Source organism: Felis catus, chromosome B2 (genome assembly GCF_018350175.1).
Source record: "Felis catus isolate Fca126 chromosome B2, F.catus_Fca126_mat1.0, whole genome shotgun sequence".
NCBI classification, from domain to species: domain Eukaryota; kingdom Metazoa; phylum Chordata; class Mammalia; order Carnivora; family Felidae; genus Felis; species Felis catus.
In genome coordinates, this window is record NC_058372.1 from 17,498,751 (window position 1) to 17,521,546 (window position 22,796).

Consider the following 22,796-nt stretch of genomic DNA (forward strand, 5'->3'; position numbering starts at 1 on the left):
GTTATGTAAATTATGTTTTCTGGGGGCGCCAGGGTGGCTCAGTCATTTAAGCATCTGACTTCTGCTCACGTCATGATCTCACAGTTCGTGAGTTCAAGCCCCACGTCGGGTTCTGTGCGGACAGCTCAGAGCCTGGAGCCTGCTTTGGGATTCTATGTCTCCCTTTCTCTCTGCCCCTCCCCCACTCACATTCTTGTCTCTCTCTCTCTCTCTCTCTTTCTCAAAAATAAACATTAAAAATTTTTTTTAAAAAAATTATGTTTTCTGGATTTGCTTTATCAGGAAATCCTGATAGGCTGTTACTTGACAAAGCTTTTATTGCTTATCATTTTGTTTCAGGAAGTGTAAATTTTAAACCACAGTTGAACGTACAGTGTCGATATTTCACGTAATGTCATTTTTATATGCGATCTGGGTCGAAAATTATGATATATAAAAAGCAAAATTCCATCAACCTCTTATCACGTAGAATGCAGTTAAAGAGCCAGGGTGTACATAACCTGGCAAATAAATCCATAAGGAAAGGCTCAGTAGTGTAAAAAATGACAAGTATGCGACATTTCTGTTCTGGGTAACTCAAATGTTTCTCTTCAGGTATATGACATCCCTCCATCATCAGTCAAAGTCCCTGTGTTTTCAGTTCCAGTGGGAGAAATAAAACCTCAAGGCGTCTATGACATCCCTCCTACAAAAGGGGTAAGTGACAGAGCAGCCCAAAAGGGGTGTGCGTGTGTTTATTGGAATAAAACAAGAAGGGCAAACCAAAGGGGAAAAACTAGTCTTTCTGAGAGAGTGAACGAGAGGAAGGAAAGGCGATAGTTAAAGATAAGTCTAAGGATTCCAGGGGCACGTGGCTGGCTTAGTTGGTAGAACACTTGACTCTTGATCTCGTGAGTTCGAGCCCCGTGCTGGACATAGAGATTATTTAAAAAAAAAAAAAGTGAAAGGAAAAAAACACCTCAAAGATAAGTCTAAGGATTCCATATTTAGGGGACTGTGCTAAAAACGAGGTAGTCCGTAAAGGAGAGCCAGTAAGAAGGTACGATAATTCAGTTTGGCAAGCAACTAACACATCTCATATTTATGGAAAGTGTTACAGCTTCCTCGGCCCATAGACAGGGGTCGGTGCATTTGATGCACTCTGTTATCTGCTGGGGTATGCCTGCACAGGAAGTACAGATAAGGGAACTGTGTGTCAGAACATTTAAGCAACTTACGCAGCATTTCACGGCCGACAGGTCCAGGGAGAGACCTTGGGTCTCCCGACACCCAGTCCTGTGTGTTAACACGTAGTCTGCTGCCCAGCCCGGCTCAGCCGAGGAAGGAGGCCCGGGAGGTGGTCAGAAACGCAGGACTGGGACCCAGGGAGGGACTGGGACCCAGGGAGGGCAACTCAGCCAGGCTCACAACTCACACACAGGTGGCACAGAGGCCACGGGGCGGGACGATCCTGTCAAAGGATGAGGGACGAACAGAGCCGAGCAGAGCCTTGGGAAACGCTGGCCGTCAAGTGGGTGGAAGGTGAAAAACAAGGAGCCAGAGAGGCGGCCTGAGAATTCTAGCCTCATTTTAATGTCCTTTTCCATTTCTGCATGTTCGTATGCGCCAAGCGAACAAATACCAGCTCCTGCTTCCTTTACTTTTCAGGTATATGCCATTTCACCCTCTACTTGCCGAGACGAAGCAGGGCTGAGGGAAAAAGAGTATGATTTCCCCCCTCCGGTGAGGCAATCGGGAAGGCTGGACGTCAGACCAGAGGGCGTTTATGACATCCCCCCAGCCAGCACCAAGCCAATGGGGAAGGACCTTCGCATAAAATATAACTGTGATGCTCCGGGAGCCGCTGAACTGGCCACACGAAGACACCAAAGCGTTTCGGTGAACCACCCACAGCTGGGACAGTCACTGGGCGCCCAGAACGATGCATATGATGTCCCCCGAGGGGTTCAGTTTCGGGAGCCAGCGGCAGAAAGCGGTGAGAAAGCAAACCCCGAAGAAAGAGACGGCGTGTACGACGTCCCTCTGCACAACCCACCAGATGTCAAAGGCTCTCAGGACGTGGTGGACAGTATCAACCGGTTATCTTTCTCCAGCACGGGCAGCACCAGGAGTAACATGTCCACGTCTTCGACCACCTCCAAGGACTCCTCGCTGTCAGCCTCCCCGTCTCAGGACAAAAGGCTCTTACTGGATCCAGACACAGCCATCGAGAGACTTCACCGGCTCCAGCAGACCCTGGAGACGGGCGTCGCCAGCCTCATGGCGCTGGTCACCACAGACTGGCGGTGTTACGGATACATGGAACGACACGTCAACGAGATCCGCACCGCGGTGGACAAGGTGGAGCTGTTCGTGAGGGACTACCTCCATTTTGCCAAGGGAGCTGTAGCAAACGCTTCCTGCCTCCCCGAACTCGTCCTCCATAACAAAATGAAGCGGGAGCTCCAAAGAGTGGAAGACTCCCACCAGATTCTGAGCCAGACCAGCCATGACTTAAACGAGCACAGCTGGTCCCTGAACATTCTGGCCATCAACAAGCCCCAGAACAAGTGCGATGATCTGGACCGGTTTGTGATGGTGGCGAAGACAGTGCCCGATGATGCCAAGCAGCTCACCACAACCATCAACACCAACGCGGAGGCGCTCTTTAGACCAGGCACGGGCAGCTCACACGTGAAGAGTGGGTCTGGGAGCATCATGAACTCCGCTGAGTACCCACACGCCGCGTCCCAGATGCAGCTGCTGCATCCCGGGGACCACAAGGCCCAAGCCCTCACCAAGCCATTGCCCCCGAGCCTAGGCAAGGACCAGCCTCCTGACTGTAGCAGCAGCGATGGGTCTGAAAGGAGCTGGATGGATGATTATGATTATGTCCACCTACAGGTAAGGAAACCAGACCCATAAAAGCACCTATACTCGTGTCCAGAGAGCCTGGGACACGGAGGGGAGAACATGATTACTGGTTCACAAACAAAATTAGTAGTTCACAGATGGAGGCGATATCGTACTGTTGGGAGAACACTGGCCGGAGAGTCCTGAGTCCCCGGCTCTAGACCTTTCCCCGACACTAACTAAGTGTGATTGACTTCTCAAACCTGCCAGGGTTGTAATTTCTTCATTTGCAACATGAGTGAAGCACAGAGTTGGAGTGATCCATTGATATGCCTCAGGCAAGCAGAAAGAGACTCCCCAAGTAGGAGAGTGGGCCCCCAGATAATCATATCCTCTCCACTTCTGTTGGCATTCTGTCATATAGTTCTGCGTGGTATTTTATTTGAAAAAGGAGAAAGGCACCGTTAAGGAAAAAAAAACGCAAACCTCTATACTAAAGCATGTCTAAGGTCCCTTCAGCTCTATAATGTGTGTGTGTGTTTAATTACCTACAGAAAAACTTAACCCGACCTCAGGCTTACCTTAAGGAACACTGGGCATTTGTCAATTGACGTAGAACTTAACCAGCACATGGGAAGCTGGACAGGCACAGTTGGCCTCCTACAAGTGGGAAATTCTACCAAGCTGACCTGGGATCCCTTTCACTTTGGGGAATTCAGACATTCTACCAGGGTCCATTACTTAGAATTTGGTGTGCTGTTTTATTTCACTTGACTGAGAGGCATGGATTATCCTGAGAACTGATGAACTACTACAATTCCCTTGGGTGCAAGAGACTGGGGAAGGGAGAGAGCTGAGCCCGCCCTCCCTCCCCCATCTCCCAGTGCTAAGGAAAGGTGTGGAGAGAGAGTAGATGGGGGCATTCACCATTCATATGGCGGGTTGTCCAGCTCTGTCTGTTGGAAATACCGACTTGGTGTAGAGTCATAGGTGATTCAACGAAACCAGGAGTGCAGCGTGGATCCCATTAGGACGCTGAGAAACAGTGTTGCTTAAGGAGGTTTGAAGGGGATTGTGGATCTCCAAGAATGGTGAAGTGGAGCAGAGATGGTGGCCTCTCACATGGACACGGACTTTACTTTTCAGCCTTGACCTCCGTGGTGACTCTGGAAGTCTGGCAAAGAAGCACACCAGGGCCTGGGGTTCACAGGGCCTAAGCGGGCCTGTGGGAAATCGCCAAGGCATTGGAAAATGAAAGGGTATTTACACGTTTGTCAATGAAATTGTTAGCGTAAGTGAATCACAGGGGTGATGTAATGTTTTCTTTGTGTTGAAAAATAATAGGGCAAGGAGGAGTTTGAGAGGCAACAGAAGGAGCTGCTGGAAAAGGAAAATATCATCAAACAGAGCAAGATGCAGCTGGAACATCATCAGGTAAGTTGACTCAGAACAAAACCTACTGGGTATTGAAAAGATTTCCCACTTAATAAGGAAGGTGTTACTTCAAAAGATTATGGTTTTGATCCTTCCAGCATACTTTGGCATAAATAGGCTCTAAGGCATCGAATAGGGTATAAGAACAAAGAGAAAGTTTATAGCATTGGTAATCCAGCTGGTGTTCCTGGATTATGTCCCAACAGCCATTTTTTTCCGGGCTAATTCTTTATATCTAACGTATTAGGACTCTTTGGGTTAAAGCTGTTGGTCTCAAGGAGCAGGACCCACTCAAGCTAGCCCAAGCAAACAGGTTTTATAGTAGGGGAATGCAAGAACAGAAAATGCAGATATAGCCAGGTCTGATGAGAGCTAGGACTATAAATTCTCTCTCCTTCTGTACTTCCTTTGCTTTTCTCTAAATCTGCTCCCTTCTCTATTTTCTAGCAGTTTCCTTTGCTTATCTATTCATTTGTCGCCCCTCTAACTTTACAGAACCCATAAATGGCCACTCAAAGTCCTTTCTACAGATGGCTTTTCGTCTCAGCTTCCTCAGCTGATGGTTTCCTACTGTGGTTCATCAAATTCCTCGAAAAAAAAAAAAAAAGAGCCTAATTGGGTCATCTCTATCTCTCTCTCTCTCCTACAACTCAAGCCTATGGCTTGGCTGTTTGTTCTTGGTCCAATCGAAGAGAACGAGGGCAGGATCAAATGTTTTCAAATTACATGCAAGCTCTTAAACAAGGGATTTGGGCAGGGCAGGTTCACTCAACAGTTGGGCATGAGTGGGGCTGATAATGATGGGTATTGCTAGTAACTGGGCACAAAAAAAAAAAAAAAAAAGCAATGGATTGAGGACTTATAAGCCTTTTAAATTGAAACGAAATAGCATGCAGAGACATGTCCTTGCTTTCGGACCAGCCAACTATGTGACCTCAGGCAAGTCACTTAACCGCCATGAACTTCAGTTACTTATGTATAAAATGAGAAGATACCCCCAGCTCTCCGTCTAGTAAGATGATACATTTATGAACATGTTTGCAACAGCATAAACGAGATAACTTCAGACATCACGTTGTACCTGGTTATATCCGCTTTGGCATTTGGCCAAGTAGGACAGCAGGGCTTTGGGGAACTTGTTGAAACCATAGCAATTCCTAAGAGGAAAGCAGAGTCGGTTGAAAAGTAAAGCTCATTGTGCATTTCTTGTGGGGGAAGCTGGACGAGGCTATCCCTACTCTGACTGAGCCCCACCTTGGAGCAGATCACTGAGTCCTAAGCTAAGGTCACAAATAGTCCTCACCTGCAAAAGAAGGGTCTTTCCTGAGATTTGGTGGAATAGCATGAAATTATTATCACTGCAGCTTAAATAATACACCAGCTGGACGCAGGAAGGGAAGAAGAAAGCTAACGCTCATTGAGTCTGTGTGTGAGGAGCTTTTCTTTCAACAGCTCTGAGCAGCTAAATGGTATGATGCACAATTATTCAGGTTCCCTTAGAGACGCTCTTCTCCACAATGTACATGTATTTACGTGCATTAGTCTCTCCTGCGGTGCTGGATAATAACATTCACGGATCTTGACTGAAAGAGTAGGAGAAATGGAAAGGGGTCACAGACTGTCATTTATCTAAGAGTCTGGAAGGGACAGAGTCAAGGCTTTCCCAGAGAAGGAACCAACTCTCAGTTTCCCTCGCCACCACTCAACGTTCAATAAACATTTACACAGAGGCTACAATAAACCAAACACCATTCTAAGCACGCTGTAAACCTTAACTCATTTAACCTTCATAAAGGTGCAGGTAACAGAGCTGAGTCTAAGTGCGAGCTGCCTTCCAGCCTTAGGGCAGAAGGGACCAATATGCAGTCACAGGGGCCCGATTCCTTAGGGATCCTCTACGTTTCACACTTTAGGAAAGTCAGACAACCTGACCAAGGCCTCCCATCTAATGAGCACTTGACTCTTGTTGGGGATTAAAATCCCTGTCCTTGAACTCCAAGCCCCGGGGTTCATTTCCGGCACAGCGCACTTGCCTTGCCCTTCAGGAAATCTGCTTTTTGCTTCCTTGCAGCTAAGTCAGTTCCAGCTGCTGGAACAGGAAATTACCAAGCCCGTGGAGAACGACATCTCCAAGTGGAAGCCCTCTCAGAGCCTCCCGACCACAAACAGCAGCGTGGGCTCTCAGGATAGGCAGCTGCTCTACTTCTACTATGACCAGTGTGAGACCCATTACATCTCCCTCCTCAATGCCATCGACGCCCTCTTCAGCTGTGTCAGCTCCGCGCAGCCCCCACGCATCTTCGTGGCCCACAGCAAGTTTGTCATCCTGAGCGCACACAAACTGGTGTTCATTGGGGACACGCTGACGAGGCAGGTGGCCACCCAGGACATTCGCCACAAAGTGATGAACTCCAGCAACCAGCTCTGCGAACAGCTCAAGACTATAGTGATGGCGACCAAGATGGCCGCCCTCCATTACCCCAGCACCACGGCCCTGCAGGAGATGGTGCACCATGTGACAGACCTGTCCAGGAACGCCCAGCTCTTCAAGCGCTCTTTGCTGGAGATGGCAACCTTCTGAGAAGGGCAGGAAGAAGGGGGAGCTGAGCGCGCCACCAAGGAAAACTGGAAATGCTATCTGGTTTTTGTAAATGTTATCTATTTTTGTAGATAATTTTATATGAAAATGAAATATTTTAACATTTGATGGGGTTAGATGACATTCAGAAATTCAGGGAGCTCGAGGGGGAATTTTTTTTTTTTCCCGTGTGGTTCTTATGTAAACACGTAAGCATCTAAGGCATCAGCTGTACAGAAACGTGTCCATGTGCGTGTGTATGCCTGTGTAGGCACGTTCGTTTGTAGACGTCTGTCCGAGACATTCCAGTAGAAAACATGAATTAAGAAGCACCTTAGTAACCACCTCCTAATGCTGCATTTTTTTCCTTTTTTTTCTGTTTTTTTTTTTTTTTTTTTTTTTTTAGAAAACATACCAGCTAGTTGTAATATTGCTATATGTATACTAGCAATTATCCTGAGCCTGTCACTTCCAAGTCTGGGAAGCACGTATACATGCAAATGTTCACCTTCCAATAATGAGGCATGATGTGACTTGTTCTTGTGTTGGGGCCCCTTTCAAAGTCGACCTTCTCGGGCACATTGTGGCAAAATGCCGCACTTCTGATGGAGGAAGCCCTGTTAGAAGTTTCAGGAAGTGTATGTTGATTCAAGCACCGATATTTTCGAAGTATTTCAAGGCCATATCCCCAGTTCGGGCTGGGTTGTTTCAAAACAGAGAGGACATCACAATAAAAGGAGAGCACATGTTTCCCCGGGGCTTTTTGATCATCTGCGTTTATGAGTGATTTGGCCATGAGGCTTTCCAGAGGGTGTTTTAAATTTGCAAAGACCAGATTATTTGCAGCAGGAATTCATAAAGACATATCAGACTACGATTGTCCACAAAAAGCAGGGATGGTTCCGTTCTGTCAGGTTTAAGTAGAGGCCTTTTTGGACTCTCAACATTCACTTGGGTGCTACCACCGTCAGTACCTGAGGAAAACTGACCAATTTCTTAGTCACTTAAAGGTGAAGAGCCTCCAGGCCACATCCTATTCTATGAAAATCCATTTCTTGATCTCGCACCCTTCTTCAAACATGCAGCTGCTGACCCAGCACTGAGCCCATCCAGCCTTTACAATTCTGTCTGGCCCACGGCCCTGTGTAAACAGCCCATTGCCATCTCACAGCTCAGCAAAGTCCATTCCATAGTCTTCCCCCTTAAACCTGTTGGTGTTGGCACAGTACAGACACAACACAAGCCATCAGATTCATCTTGGGGCAGATGAGACCTTTCCTACCCAATGGGTAAAGGTATTCTCACATTACTGAGTCAGGAAGCATGTTATCTATGGGCTTTTGGTCCCGTTCTTATTTAATGGTTCTAGTCTAGCCTATTGGAAAACGTTTTTATTTTGCAATATATGCCTTGACTTAATTAAGCTTGCTTGTTTTAAAAACCAAATCATTGGAACAGGAAGGGATTTAAGAGAGAAGAATGTGTGATCTAAGTGTGATGGAAAAAAAAAAAATCAGTGAAACATCATAGAAGGTGCTTTTGAAAACAGCCGTGATTGTAGCTCTCCAAGTTCTCTGTCAAAAGATGATTACAAATTGTATGGTTATATGACAAGTAAGTTTGTAGGGAGGAAGGAGACTGCTGAAAATCAACTAAGCAGGAGTTCATAAGTGTCCCTATAGAGTCCATTGTATAATAATGTGTATTTCTTAGGAGATGGCAGACTTGTTCTAAGTTACGTGGTGACATTTCACGTTTTCGAAACCAAAACATCCAGTCTGTATTACTCTTTCCCATCTTGTATGTAAAGGTTATTTTTTAAACATTAAATTTTTAGATCTCGATTTCCAAAGGCACTGGGCTTTCTTTTCCATATTTCTCTTTGTCACAGAGCAATACTAGAGATCTGGATTTTTTTAGGAGAATTGAGAGTTGTGTATTTTTTCACTTGGTGTCACTTCAGAGTGTCTTTACATATGAAGAAAATTCTGTGATCTGTGGACATTGCCAAACCCAAATATCTGGAACAAGCCTTGGCTTCCCCAGAAAGCCTGTCCATTTAAATCATGGGTACGATGATTTCTACCATCATAATATGGATGATACCATTTGTGAGGTTTTAGAATCAAAGAGAGTTGCTTAATTCATTTTAGAGGAGACATAAAGAAACAGTTAAAAGAAAACTAGATTTGATGAAAATTAGACATTCATATGCACATAAATTATTTTTAATGTTTAGCCCCCTCTTTCACACAGGTATCCTAACTGTGAGATGAACAGATGAAGTTATTTGTATATATTTTGTATCATTTTGTCCACATCTATAAACATGAGCTGAGTTTTAAGAAAAGTGTCAAGACACTTCAATGGGGAATGAAGTCTTTTGAAAACATCGTACAGGAACAACTGGAACTCTCCATGGAAAAAAACGAAGACTTACCTTACAGCCTACACAACACTGAAATGGAGCATAGACTTACATGTAATACTTCTAGAAGAAAACATAGGAGAAAATCTTTGTGATTTCAGGTAGATAAAAGTTCCTTAGATAGAAAAATAAATAAGTAAGTAAATAACGGGTTATGATCTCCCGGTTCATGAGTTTGAGCTCCACTTTGGGTTCTGTGCTGACAGCTCAGAGCCTGCAGCCTGCTTCAGATTCTGTGTCTCCCTTTCTCTCTGCCCGTCCCCAACTCATGCTCTGTCTCCCTGTCTCTGTCTCTCTCTCAAAAATAAATAAGTGTTAAAAAAATTAATAAGTAATGAAATAACTAAATAAATGAATAAATCATAAAAGAAAAAAATCGATAATTTGGACTTTACCAAAATTAAAAACTCTGCTCTTCTAAGGAGACCATTAAAAATACAAAAAGGCAGCCCGCGAAGCAGGAGAAAATATTCGCATCACATAAATCCACCAGGGACATTAATCAATGAAGAGATGATGAAATTTTTTTTAATGGGCAAAAAATGTGAACAGAAACCTCACAAAAGAAGACATATGAATGGGCAATAAGTAAATGAAATGTAAACACACCAAATAGAGTCAATAAAATTAAGCAGGCAAGCCATCCCAACTGTTGACGAGACAGGAGCAAATGGAACCCTCATACACTATTGGTGAGAGTGTAAAATGCTACAAACACTTGGGAAAATACATAGGCAGTTCCTTAAAAAATTAAATTTATGCCTAATGTATTACTTAGGAAACCCTCTCGTACGTATCTACTCAAGAGAAATAAAAGCATATGTCCATACAAAGACTTGAAGAAGAGTGCTTATAGCAGCTCTATTTGTAATAGCCAAAATCTAGAAACAACCCAAATCTCCATCTGTGTGAATGAATAAAACCACTATTGTGTATCTACACAGTGGAATACTACACAGAAATAAAAAGGAACGACAAAATTGAAACAAAAACAATATGATTGAATTTCAAAACCATTGCGACATATAAAAGAAGACAGACAAAACAGACTACATACGGTATGTTTCCATTTACACAAAATTCTAAAAATGCAAATTATAGTGACAGGAAGCAGCTCAGTGGTGTCCTAGAAAGAGGAGGGGTGGCAGGGATTCCAAAGGAGCTCAGGGAAACTTTGGGGAAATGATGAAAATGGCTATTTTATTGATCATGGTGATAGCTTCACAGATATACACCTGTCAAATCATCAGTTTGTACACCTGAAATACATATGATTTATTCTTTTGTTGGTTATGACTTTTTTAAAACTAAATGATCTAAACGCACCAATTAAAAGTCAGAGATTCTCAAACTGGATTTTTTTTTAAAAAGTAAGACTAAGCTATATACTATTTAAAAGACACCTGCACTAAATGAAAACATACAAATAAGTTTAAAAGCAAAGGGATGGAAAGAGATGTACCGTGCACATTCTGATTTAAAAAGAAAGCTGGAGCAGCTACATTAGCAGACAAAGAATTGAGAACAAGGACAAAGGAGGACACTGCAAGATAAAAGGGTCAACTCATAAAAAAAATATTTATTTTGTATGTACCTAATCACAAAGTTTCAAAATTTATGAAGCAAAAACTGATATAACTGAAAGGAAAAATAGGAAATCTGTAATTAAAGGTGGAGATTTAGATACTCCTGCCTCAGTAATTAATAGAACAAGTAAACAATTACCAGTAATAACTGGTAAAGATTATTCCAGGGAGCATCTGGAACTCCCTACACTGCTGGTAGGAATGTAAAATGGTGCCACCATTTTGGAAAATGGTTTGGCAATCTCTTATAAAGTTAAACATACACTTACCATATAACCCAGCAATTCCAATCATAGGTATTTACCCAAGAGAGATTAAAATATGTATGTCCACACAAAAAACTAACCATAGTCCCAAAGGAAAACAATCCAATGGCATCCACAGGTGAGTGGATAAATAAATTGTGGTCTATTCCTACAATGGAACAGTATTCATTAATAAAAAGGAGTGAACACCAGTAATTTCTCTGACAACAGCCATAGCAACATTTTTCTAGCTATGTCTCCTGAGGCAAGGAAAACAAAAGCAAACATAAACTATTGGGATTACATCAAAATATAAAGCCTCTGCACAGGAAGGAAATAATCAACAAAACAAAAAGGTAACCTATAGAAGGGGAGAAGATATTTGCAAATGGCATATCCAATAAAGGGTTAGTATCCAAAATGTATAAAGAACTTATACAACTCAATACCAAAAACCAAATAATCCAATTAAAAAATGGGCACAAGGGGCGCCCGGTGGCTTAGCTGGCTGAGCACCTGACTGTTGATTTCATCTCAGGTCATGATCCCAGGGTTGTGGGATTGAGCCCTGTGTCAGGCTCTGCACTGAGTATGGAGCCTGCTTAAGATTCTCTCTCTCCCTCAGTCCCTCTCCCCTGCTCCCTCTCTCTCTCTCTAAAAACAAATAAAAAGTGGGCAGAAGCCATGAACAGACATCTCCCTGAAGAAGAGATACAGATGACAAATTGATACATGAAAAGATGCTCAACACCACTTCTCATCAGGGAAATACAAGTCAAACCACAATGAGATACCACCTCACATCTGTCAGAATGGCTAAAATAAAAAACACAAGGAACAAGTGTTGGTGAGGATGTGGAGAAAAAGGGACCCTCGTGCACTGTTGGTGGGAATGCAAACTGGTACAGCCACTGTGGAAAACAGTATGGAGGTTCCTCAAAAAATTAAAAATAGAATTACCATATTATCCAGTAATCACACTGCTGGGTATTTACCCAAAGGATACAAAAACACTAACTCAAAAGGATACATACACCCCTATGTTTATTGCAGCATTATTTACAATAGTCAAATTATGGAAGCAGCCCAAATGTCCATCAATAGATGAATGGATAAAGAAGGTGGTATACATATAAGGAATATTACTGAGCCATAAAAAAGAATGGCATCTTGCCATTTGCAACAACATGGATGGAGCTAGAGAGCATGATGGGAAGCAAAATAAGTCAAAGAAGGACAAATACCGTACGATTTCACTCATATGTGGAATTTAAGAAACAAAACAAATGAACAAATCAAAAACGAGACGCACCGAAAAAACTGATGGTTACCAGAGGGGAGGTGAGTGTGGGGACGGGCGACACAGACAAAGGACATTAAGAGCACACTTATCATGATGAGCGCTGCGTAACGTACAGAATTGCCGCATCATATTGTACACCTGAAACTAACATAGTGCGATGTTAACTCTAAAAAAAGAGAGCAACCAAAACATAAATAAATAAATAAAAAGGAGTGAATTAACGACACATGTAACAACATGGATGGATCCACCTTAGAAACACTTTGCTGAGAAAAAGCCACCCAAATAAAGAGTACATATATACGAAGTTCTAGAAAACACAGATCTACTTGGCAGTAACAGACATCAAATCAGTGATTTCCTGCAAGGGTGGGAGTTGGGAATAATTCGGAAAAGAGGACGAGGGAACTTTTTGGTGTGACGGACACGTTTTATTTCAGGGCCATACATATGTGTTATATCTGCACTCTACGATGGAAATGTTTTATCACTTGCGCTGTCCAACATAGTAGGCAACAGTCACCTGCGGCTACGGAGCATCTGAGAGGTAACTAGCACAACCGTGGGACCGTTTTAAGTTTCAGTTCATTTTAGTTCATTTTAAGTAGCCACATGTGGCTAGTGGCTATGGTATTGGACAGTACCGTGTCTACATCTTGAGCCTTAGGGTAATTACGCAAGTGCAGAAATTTGTCAAAATTATAATATCTACTCAAAACGGCTGCATGTCATCACAGGTACGTCTAGCTCAATAAAGTTGATTTTCATAAGAGGTAAGGCATTTCCCAACTGATTCTAATGTTCCATTTTTTTGTCAAACCGACACTGCCAATGAATTCACCAAAAAACGCTGGCAGCCCCCCCCCAAAATAAAAAAAAGGGCAAATCAGAAAGTTCAGCTTTTTAGTGACAACCCCGGGCTAGTTTAAGACTCACCAGGAAGACAAAGACAGTTTCCTGCTCCCCTAGTCAGTTAAAAGTCTGTCTGGGCTTTAGATGTTTCCCCACATACCACATCCACATTCTTCACAGTTTTTGAGGAAGGATGACAAAAGAAATTGCCATTCACCAGAGGATATGAAAAACGAGGATTCATGCATTCATCGAACATTTCTTGCCTGGCCGCCACAGCACGGATCGGCTGTGCCCATCAAGGCAAGGGCGGCCCCAGCCCGAGGAGTCGTCCAGCCTCCCAGCCAGGGTCTCTACCTGCTCAGCAAATGTGTGGTGCCCCAGCGGGGGCAGGAAGGAAATGGAAGTCCTGCTCTCTGCTTTGCTCTGTTTGAAGCCAAAAGTTAACATGCTTTGGAAACAATTTAAGGCAGATTACAGACAAAAGCCCAAGTGAAGGTCAATCTTGTATGAAGAGCTTTAAAATACAAGTATTTTTTAGACGGGACCCAAGAAAGTGAGAGGACAATGAAATCCATACGGAGAGAAAGAGAAAGAACAGTCAAAGATTGCCTGGCCTGTCCGGGGCTTTGCTCTAAGGATTCCCATTTGCTTAACACTTGGGAAGTTCTTCTCGAAAAGGCGGCCGTCATGATAACAAATGCCGTGTTCTGAACACAGCACTTGGTAGGGTGGAAGGCGGTGAGGACGGGCCTCGAGGATCCTGAGAGCTCAGTTAGGAAGCCCTCGTGTCCGTCGTAGGAGAAAGGGCGAAGGGAGCCTGGGCCAAAAAGGAGAGAGAAGCAGACAGACTCCAGGCGTATAGGAGAGGGAATCAACACGATTGATGAATTGCACATGGCGCCTGATGCAGGGGTAGCTATGCTGAGGGTTTCTGGTTTGGGCATCGGGACGGATGTGGACCCATTCTGAACTAGGAAGCACCACAGTCCTGGACGTCTCCACGAAAGCAGCCTGGGGTGAACACTATCCCAGCCTGGCACTGAACCCCGAGGCTAGGCAAAAGAGGGAATAATAAACAAGGCCATAGAAACCCCAAACAGTACCACGGGAAGACTCCGTTCAGCCCACCCTTCTTTCCTCCCAGGTCCTGAACGTGTAGGCACACGCTTATTTTGTGCTTGAAAGCAAGAAAAGAAAAGAAAAGAAAAAAACAACCTTGAAAGGGTTTTAATGAGTAGAGGCCAGTACACCGGAGAGAAACCTTTAAAAGGGGCAACGGAAAAAGTTGGGCAGGCTGACTTTTATCTCAGGGTTTACTGTTACCAGTCTCTGACACAAATTCCTCCACCGCCTGGAGGGAAGACGGAGCCCATACCTCACAACACGATTTAAGCCCATCTCCTACCAACTATAATTAAGAAAACTGAGTTAACAGAAAGGGCACCCTCGTTTGTCTCCTCGTGGACAATTTTCCAGGGAGACAAGCGTCAGCAAGGAATGATGTTAAATGAAAACATACCCTTAATTTTCTCCGGCCCGCCTGGCAGTTAGGATGCCATCAGACATCAGACACTATCTACCCTTCCCCCACAGCAGTTACCACGCAAAAGCAGTTTATGAGTCTCCTTTATGACCCAGGGAGCATAACAGAGGGTTTTTTTCAGAACTGCCTGAGCCCTTTGTGATTTAAATCCCTATCAAAGAAGTTGAAGTCTCGAAGAACAATGGTTCTGAACGGGACATTTTAAACACTGCAAAAAGAAGCAACATATTCCAGAGTCTTGCACAACGTTGAACTACCAAGACAAAGGGGTTGGTGTGGTGTATTTTTAGGAGGATGTAAAAATGTAAATGGACCGCTTGAGTTAAGGTTGTCCTTCCCCCTGGGCAATTATTTCCACCTATCTGTCTAGACATCCAATCAACACTAGGGAGAAAACCTAAGAGTTGACAAAAGAAGGTTTTAGTTGAATAATGGGTCCCCCGGTCTTGTTTGCAAAAAGAAAATCAACAAGCAAGAAAACAAAAGGTCTGCAAAGAACCTTCAGAAGAGGGCCTGTGGGGGCCTGTTGTGTGGAGGAAAACGTTCTGGAGAAAAGTTAGCATGTCCTGTCGCTTGCAAAGGGGACCAGACTTGCGTGTTTACACTTCCCAGGCAGCCGCCCTTATTGGAAAGGGCCCTCCAAGAGTCCTTTATGTCCCTGCCACTGCAAATGGCCTATGCTCATTCACTCCAGGTAACAATGGCTTTATCTGGACACCACCTAGGATGGTTCTGAAGCTTTTCATTTAGTGCCTACCATTTTGCTGATGTAAAGCAGAGTTCACTCGGGAGCCCTCAGGGTAGCCTCACACAGCGCCCCCCTGTGGTGAGTTGGGGAAACAAAAAAAGTCCGGAAGGGCAATTTGGCTTTTCTGACAGATTCTGCCACCACCCTGCTTTTGCAGGAGATGCTAACGCAGACCTCGCTCGATGTTACACATATAAGCTTTTTTTTTTTAATGTTTTTATTATTTATTTTTGAGAGAGAGAGAGAGAGTGCAAGCAGGGAAGGGGCAGAGAGAGAAGGAGACACAGAATCCAACGCAGGCTCCAGGCTCCAAGCTATCAGCACAGAGCCCGATGCGGGGCTTGAACGCACAAACCGGGAGATCATGCCCTGAGCTGAAGTCGGACGCTTAACCGACTGAGCCACCCAGGCGCCCTACAAATATAAAGCTTTTAAAAGAATTCTGCAGTGCTCTAGAAACACATAGCACTGCTCTTATTTCTCTGCCTGCACCTGTCCCTATTCTATTGTATATTTCAGACATAGGGCAGCTGGAGTTCTTCTTCTCCATCTCATGGCCTGGAGTTCAAGTCATGTTTGCTGACTGGCTAACTGACCACATGAATGAATCTATTCCCCGAACGTCTCCTACCAATCCCACATTGGAGAAGCCCTTTGAACCAAAAGGACTTTGCAGGATCCTTAAAGATAACAAATAAAATCTGAAATCCCTCCAAAGGGCAGGATTTAGAGTACTCATAAGTTCCGGTTGCATTGTTTCCCTTCATGTAAGTGATTTTCCATCATTCCTTCTCGTGCCTTCTTGTTGTGGTGGTTGTTGTTGCTGGGTGACTGCCATTTCGCTGCCAGCAATCCCCTGAGGTGGGATTTCCTGTTTCCTAGCTCCCTGCGGGCACAGCTCCAGGGCACTCCCTTGCAAGTTGGTGTAATGAGGCCAAACCCTCTGTCCCTGGATTTGGAATCCGTGGCTGTGGATTAACTGTGTTGTTACGTTACCTTATGTGCTCTCTCGATGGGACTCGCCACTTCTGTTTCTTCCCCATCCTGATACTCAGATCTTTAGACATCACAGCATTTACAGACCTTTCCACCACGGGACCTGGAAGTAAAAATCAATTACAGAGAAAACTGACAAGAGGCTAAGTGTTCAAGAAAAGCTCTATTACCAATAAGCAAAGCAAAGCAAAGACAGACGTATTCACGTTTAAGCATCGGGAATGTTTTGTCTCTTCTGAGTAACTGATCAATTTTTTGCCATGGAAGTGAGATTTTTGTAACTAATTGATCACGTTTTCCTTTTTGCCTTTCCCATAGAGAAGTTCTGAGACAAATTCGATGCCAGTGTTAGTAATTATTTAGTAACCTACGGCTTGAGTATATGGGTTCTAACTTTTCGTCTAATCTTCTCTACCTAGATTATTCGCTGTCCTCTCTTTTTAGCATACTATCTTTAATATCACATGTATTCGTGGGAAATATTTTGGCTGTGTAAGAGCCCAGATGCTCATGGGTGTGTAAAGAACCAGGGCTCTGCTTCTCCTTCCGCAGAGTCAAGATGTTCTCTAGGAGGATGGGCTGGGTCAGTCCTACTGGGCTCACAGCCATTCTGCCTACTGCCCAGGGTTCTGGGCTGGGACCAGTTCCACTGGCGATTTCCGACACCCTAAATCAATCCTTCGTTGCAACGTCTCCCAGGTTTGGATGTGAAGCCAGTCCAGATTTCCATTTCTGTTGCTGTCTGCCTTCCCTCAAGGAACCGGTGCCCTTTCCTGAAATGTGGTCTCAGACATTACGGGTGAGGATCCCATTCCTTGTTCTCTCGGGAGGCATCTCAGCCGCTTTATCATTTCACAGAGGCAAGCTTGACTCATCAGGGCCCAGAAACATCAAAGCCCCAAAAGCTCTACCTGCGAGCAGTAACTCAGCCCTAACGAAATGCCCTGTGACGACCGGAAATCACAACAAAAGATGTGCGGACTTTCCAGCTGCAGGTGGAAGGAGCACGTATTCCCCGCTTGTAACATTCCCGCGGAAGGGAAGGGAAGAACTTGCTTCCACCCTCACACACATAGGCGTCTCCCTATGACTGGTGCCTCCAAGTGGCAGAGAAACATCCTTCAGCCTCCCCCCAGACGGCTTATTAGCGGCAAGGGAAAAATAGTAATTATTTTGTCTGAGAAATCAGACAACCGCTTGATGGAGCATGGTGATCCGAGCCACCACCACCAGCGAGGGGCAGGCAGATATCGTGTGTCTCCAGAGATAAGATCCTGAGCCGGTCACCGCGTCTCCTATGTAGGACTGAATCTCCTTACCTAATCGCGACAAGGCATCAAACACAAGATGAAGAATGCTTGTTCTATTTTGTTAAAGGCAGGAGGGGAAACCTACTCTGCAAAAAAAAATATCAAGGTCACACAAGACACGGGAAGGGGATGAAATGTGTCCAGATGAAGGAGGCAAGAGAGATTTGACAACAAGAATACCTAGAACTAGTCTGGATCCCATCCTGGCGGAAATGAGAAAAGACCTTATTACTGGGTTAACTGTCAACTCTGAAATATAGACAGCAAATGAATAGAAGTATCTCATCAGTGCTACATTTACTAAAGATAGACATGCGCTGATTGCGTAAAAGAACGGCCCTATTCCTAGCAAATACGCACTGACGTATTCTAGGGTAAAGGGCCACCGTGTGGGTATTTGCGTCTCAGAAGAAGAACGTTACACACGCTAACAACAAAGAATCTCAGGAAGTGGGATATTCCTTGTTGCACCTTCCTTTACCACCTTTCTGTAAATTTGGGATCACTTCCAAGTAAAACACTTTAAAAACAACAACAATACCTCTATCTTGGCCTCAGCAGAAGAACCTGGGTTTAAATCTTTTCTCTGCCTCTTAGCTGTGGGACCTTCGGTGATCTTACTCTCTGCAAAGCTTGATCTCCTCGTCAGTAAAATGGGCATAATAATAGTTGCTGTGTAGGAGGCTTGTTTCAAAGCTGAAATTAAAACTTAATGTTTATGAAGCATTTAGAACAGGTTCTGGCATACGGTCAGCATCATGCCATTGGTTGAAAAATGTGTCACCACAATTCTGAAGTTAAAAACAAAACAAACACACAAAACAGCTTTTTCCAAACCTAAAAATCCCCTCTTAGGATCCATTGACTGACTAAATTAATACATCAGTGTTTTCAACGACTTAGCCTGAACTGTGTGTTAATTGCTAGGTGGCCAATCAGACAGATATGGTTCATCGGGGAAGGTCAGAAAGGTGGGGGGGGAGCCTAAGCTATTTGTGTAACTTTGCTTTTATAAGAACAGTGAAATATATTACAAATCAGATATTCAGTTAAAATAAACACAGAGAGGGGCACCTGGGTGGCTCAGTCAGTTGAGCGTCTGACTTCCGCTCCAGTCAGGATCTCATGGTTTGCGAGTTTGAGCCCCATATCGGGCTCTCTGCTGTCAGTGCACAGCCAGCTTCAGATCCTCCTTCCCTCTCTCTGTGCCCCTCCTCCACTTGCACTCTCTCTCTCAAAAATAAGCATTTAAAAGAGTGAAAAAGATAAAATAAAATAAAATAGAATAAAATAAAATAGAGTAGAATAAAATAAAATAAAATAAAATAAAATAAAATAAAATAAAATAAAATAAAAACAGAGAAAATAAGTACTCATTGAACTGAACTGAACACATTTGAGTATTATATTGAGTTTCCAATACATAAAGGGGGAGAGGAAATACGATAACATCCTAGATGATCCAGCCTTGGGGCGCCTGGGTGGTTCAGTTGGTTAAGCGTCTGACTTCAGCTCAGGTCATGATCTCACGGTTTGAGTTCAAGCCCTGCGTCGGGCTCTCTGCTGACAGCTCAGAGCCTGCTTTGGATTTTGTCTTCTTCCCTCTCTGCCCCTCCCCACGTGTGCTGTTTCTCTGTGTCTCAAAAATAAGTAAATGTAGGGGCGCCTGGGTGGCGCAGTCGGTTAAGCGTCCGACTTCAGCCAGGTCACGATCTCGCGGTCCGTGAGTTCGAGCCCCGCGTCGGGCTCTGGGCTGATGGCTCGGAGCCTGGAGCCTGTTTCCGATTCTGTGTCTCCCTCTCTCTCTGCCCCGCCCCCGTTCATGCTCTGTCTCTCTCTGTCGCAAAAATAAATAAACGTTGAAAAAAAAAATTAAAAAAAAAAAAAAAATAAGTAAATGTAAAAAAAAAAAAAAATTTAGATGGTCCAGCCTTGTTTGGGGCCACAAAGTAAGCAGAAAGTCAGAAATGGTCTCCTCACAGCCATGACTTATTTCAAACTTCATAGGAGAATGCCCTATTAAACCAAAAACCCAATGAAAGAAAGGTAAAAATCTCTTTTCAGCCTCTACTGTTGTTTCTCCTGGAAGACAGCAGAGTTAGGGCAACTAGGAGACTTTTTTGCAAAGTTCCTCAAGACTCTTGTCAGGAAGCCCTCTTGTCAACAGGGCCCGAGTGAGCTCTCTCTCCAACCATCCCTGGGCTCCAGGGTGCCTCAAAAGGCCACCTGGTTCATCCTCCGGGTTCCAAAACAATGATCACCTACAGCAACCAAGGGATGGCGTGCCTCCAACCCAGCAGGTCAAGGTGATTGCAGCCTGGAGACGGTGATGAATATTCGCTTGGGCTACCCCAGAGATAACCAGCTTATTCACACTTCCCACTTTGCCAAACTTTATCCTGGTCAAGCCAGGATAAAACAGCCTCACCGCTCTCCTGCTGCAATGATGGGCTTTTTAATATTATTTTCAACAAAAAGTTTATTTAAATAAGACACCTGAGTTAAAAGAAAAGCTACTTAGGATTCATTTCCTTCCGAGAAATGTGTTCCAACTTAAAAACAGATTCCCCGCATGTAACAGCTATGTACAAAAGACTATAAAATGTTTAAGTTGTCCTTGGTTTTACAATGATAAATGAAATCCATTGGAATTCTCTAAGCAGATAAAGTATGCAAAGGATTTTGTTGTTGTTGTTGCTTGCCAAACAATGAAAGCAAAATAATTTAATGGCATATAAAAATAAAAGTTGTGGGGCTCCTTGCTGGTTCAGTTGGTTAAGCATCTGACTCTTGATTTTGGCTCAGGTCATGATCTTGAGATCATGGGATCAAGCCCGCGTCAGGTGCCAAGCTGGGCAAGAAACTTGCTTGGGATTCTCTCTCTCCCTCTCTCTCTGCCCCTGCCCTGCTCGCTCTCTCTCTCCAAATAAATACAAATAAACACTAAATAAAAAATAAATAAATAAAAATAAATAACAGTTGAATGAGCACACTGCCAATGGGCCTTTTTACAGAAAGCTTTTTCTCCCCTCCATTTCCTTTGGATGTCAACAGAATACATCAATGACCCTTTAGTAAAAAAAGAAATAATAGCACAATAAACCTGGTCACAAAAGCCAGTTACTTGACGTACGACAAAAGAAAGGAGATGGGAAAAGGACCGAGTAAACCATCAGGGTACAAGTCAGGGTGTGGTGGAATCGAACTGCCCTTTTCCAACTGAGAACGGCTTCTCGTCTGAGTTCTGGAGGGAAGTAGCACATCACTTAATATTGTCATCCTTCGTCTCCACTGCACAGGTGCATTGGTTTCGCGGATTGCCCATCAAATTGGAATTTGATCTTCCTCAGTGACAAACCCTGTCATTCACAGGTTTTTATGCATTGGCTAGTGCTCACTCCTCGTAATCCCCCAACAGAACGACCTGCCCCACCTCCTTAAATTAATTGGCTCCCCGTTCCCTGTCTCGACCCTGCCTTGGGTTTTGCATCGGCCATGGCAGGTGCTGGACACTCTCCAGTCGCTGTGGCACAAGAGAGGCTCCAGGAGGGGCAGAGGGGGGGTGGCCGGGGGAAGAAGGGAGAACCCTGTGATGCTTTTGAGAAGAATTCTGCTGTTCCCAAGTGTCCCTTTCATAAGGCCTCCCTGAGAAATTGCTCTCTTGGGTCTCAGACCTAGAAATGGTTAAGGTCTCCTGAATAAGGGATTGGTTGTTGGAGGGCCCAGGGTTTGGTCCCATGCCCTACCCTTCTCCCTAAGGGATTTGACCCAGCCCCATCAACTTAATCCAGGCGAGAGTCATCTCTCTCTTAGATGGTAGCAAATGCCCCCCAAATGCGCCTCCCTGTTCTCATACTCACCTTTTACAATGCAATTATCACACAGCAGCCAGGACAGCCTCTTAGAAACACAAATCACATCCTGTTACCCCTCCCCTCCCCCTGCTCAGTGCCCTGCAGTCCTCCTCTTTGCCCTTTGATTCAAACCTTGACTTATAAAGCCCTTCATGACCAGTGCTGACCTCTGACCTCAGCTCAGACCGCACTCACCCTCGCCTCCCACATTCCAACCACAGGAGCCTCCTTTCTGTTCCTCAAATAAGCTAAAGTCACTCCTTGGTACCATCGGTCCTGCTGCCCTGAGGCTCCCTGCCGGACGGTCGAGATCAGGCTTTTTGTGGTTGCCCAGAGCTCAGCGGCTTTAACCTTCCAAACGAATGTCCCCTCCCAGCCACCTTCTAGCACATTCACTTCTCTTAACCTTCTCAGAACCCTTATTAGTAGCTTTTCTATTTCTTGCCTTTTTTTTCCTCTAATTCCACCGAAAATGGGATCCCCTGGGAGAAGAAACCCCTCCTATCTTGTCCACCGCTGTGTTCTCAGAGCCAAATGGCGGCTGCAGCACCATAATTGCCAATAAGTATTTATTGAAAGAGTCTTAGGAACGCGGTAGACTTTGCAACCACGCGTTTTTCTCACCGCTGGGACCCCCAGTACTTTCAGAGTCAAAGGCGAGGCGCACTCCCACCCGCACCAGACCTCCCGGCATGCGCTTCGGGGAAACATCCTGAACTCTGAAGTTTCTTCATGCTTCTCTCCTCATTTTCCTCTGGCACCAATGTGCTCATCTTAAACAGTAGGTGTCAAGGGCTTGCATGCGCCGCTAAGCTTCCCTCAACCCCTAATAAAATGTGGTGGTGTGCAAATGAACCGTGGAGGTGGACTTCTGCTAAATGTTACAAGATAGGTTTGTGTGGTTAACAAGAAGGATCAGTCACCTGTGTCATTCACCAACCACAAGCTGCTGAGAACAAAACCCAACACCCTCCCTAACTGAGTCAGTGCTGGGGAGGCCATGAGAAAAATAAAGTGCGCTGCAGAAAGCCAGTGTGAATCCTCAGGTCATGGCCGATGTCAGTTACCAGGTGTTAAGGGAGCA

General features: G+C 44.5%; 1 protein-coding gene and 1 long non-coding RNA gene across 6 annotated transcripts in view; one reads left to right on the forward strand and one right to left on the reverse strand.

Moving 5' to 3' along the window:
- NEDD9 (neural precursor cell expressed, developmentally down-regulated 9) overlaps nucleotides 1–8,688 on the forward strand; it is a 184,101-nt gene extending 175,413 nt beyond the window's left edge. For all 5 annotated transcript variants that reach the window (XM_019830242.3, XM_045057120.1, XM_045057121.1 and 2 more), the window contains 4 exons: nucleotides 595–696; nucleotides 1,648–2,883; nucleotides 4,177–4,266; nucleotides 6,338–8,688. In XM_019830242.3, the coding sequence (XP_019685801.2) occupies nucleotides 595–696; nucleotides 1,648–2,883; nucleotides 4,177–4,266; nucleotides 6,338–6,847 (1,938 nt within the window). In that variant the 3' untranslated portion in view covers nucleotides 6,848–8,688. The remainder of the gene's footprint in view (nucleotides 1–594; nucleotides 697–1,647; nucleotides 2,884–4,176; nucleotides 4,267–6,337) is intronic.
- LOC123385300 lies at nucleotides 2,968–6,341 on the reverse strand. Its single transcript, XR_006597567.1, has 2 exons — nucleotides 3,760–6,341; nucleotides 2,968–3,258 (listed from the first exon to the last, which is right to left on the reverse strand). It is a non-coding gene; the product is annotated as an uncharacterized LOC123385300 (long non-coding RNA).
- Nucleotides 8,689–22,796: the final 14,108 nt, after the last annotated feature.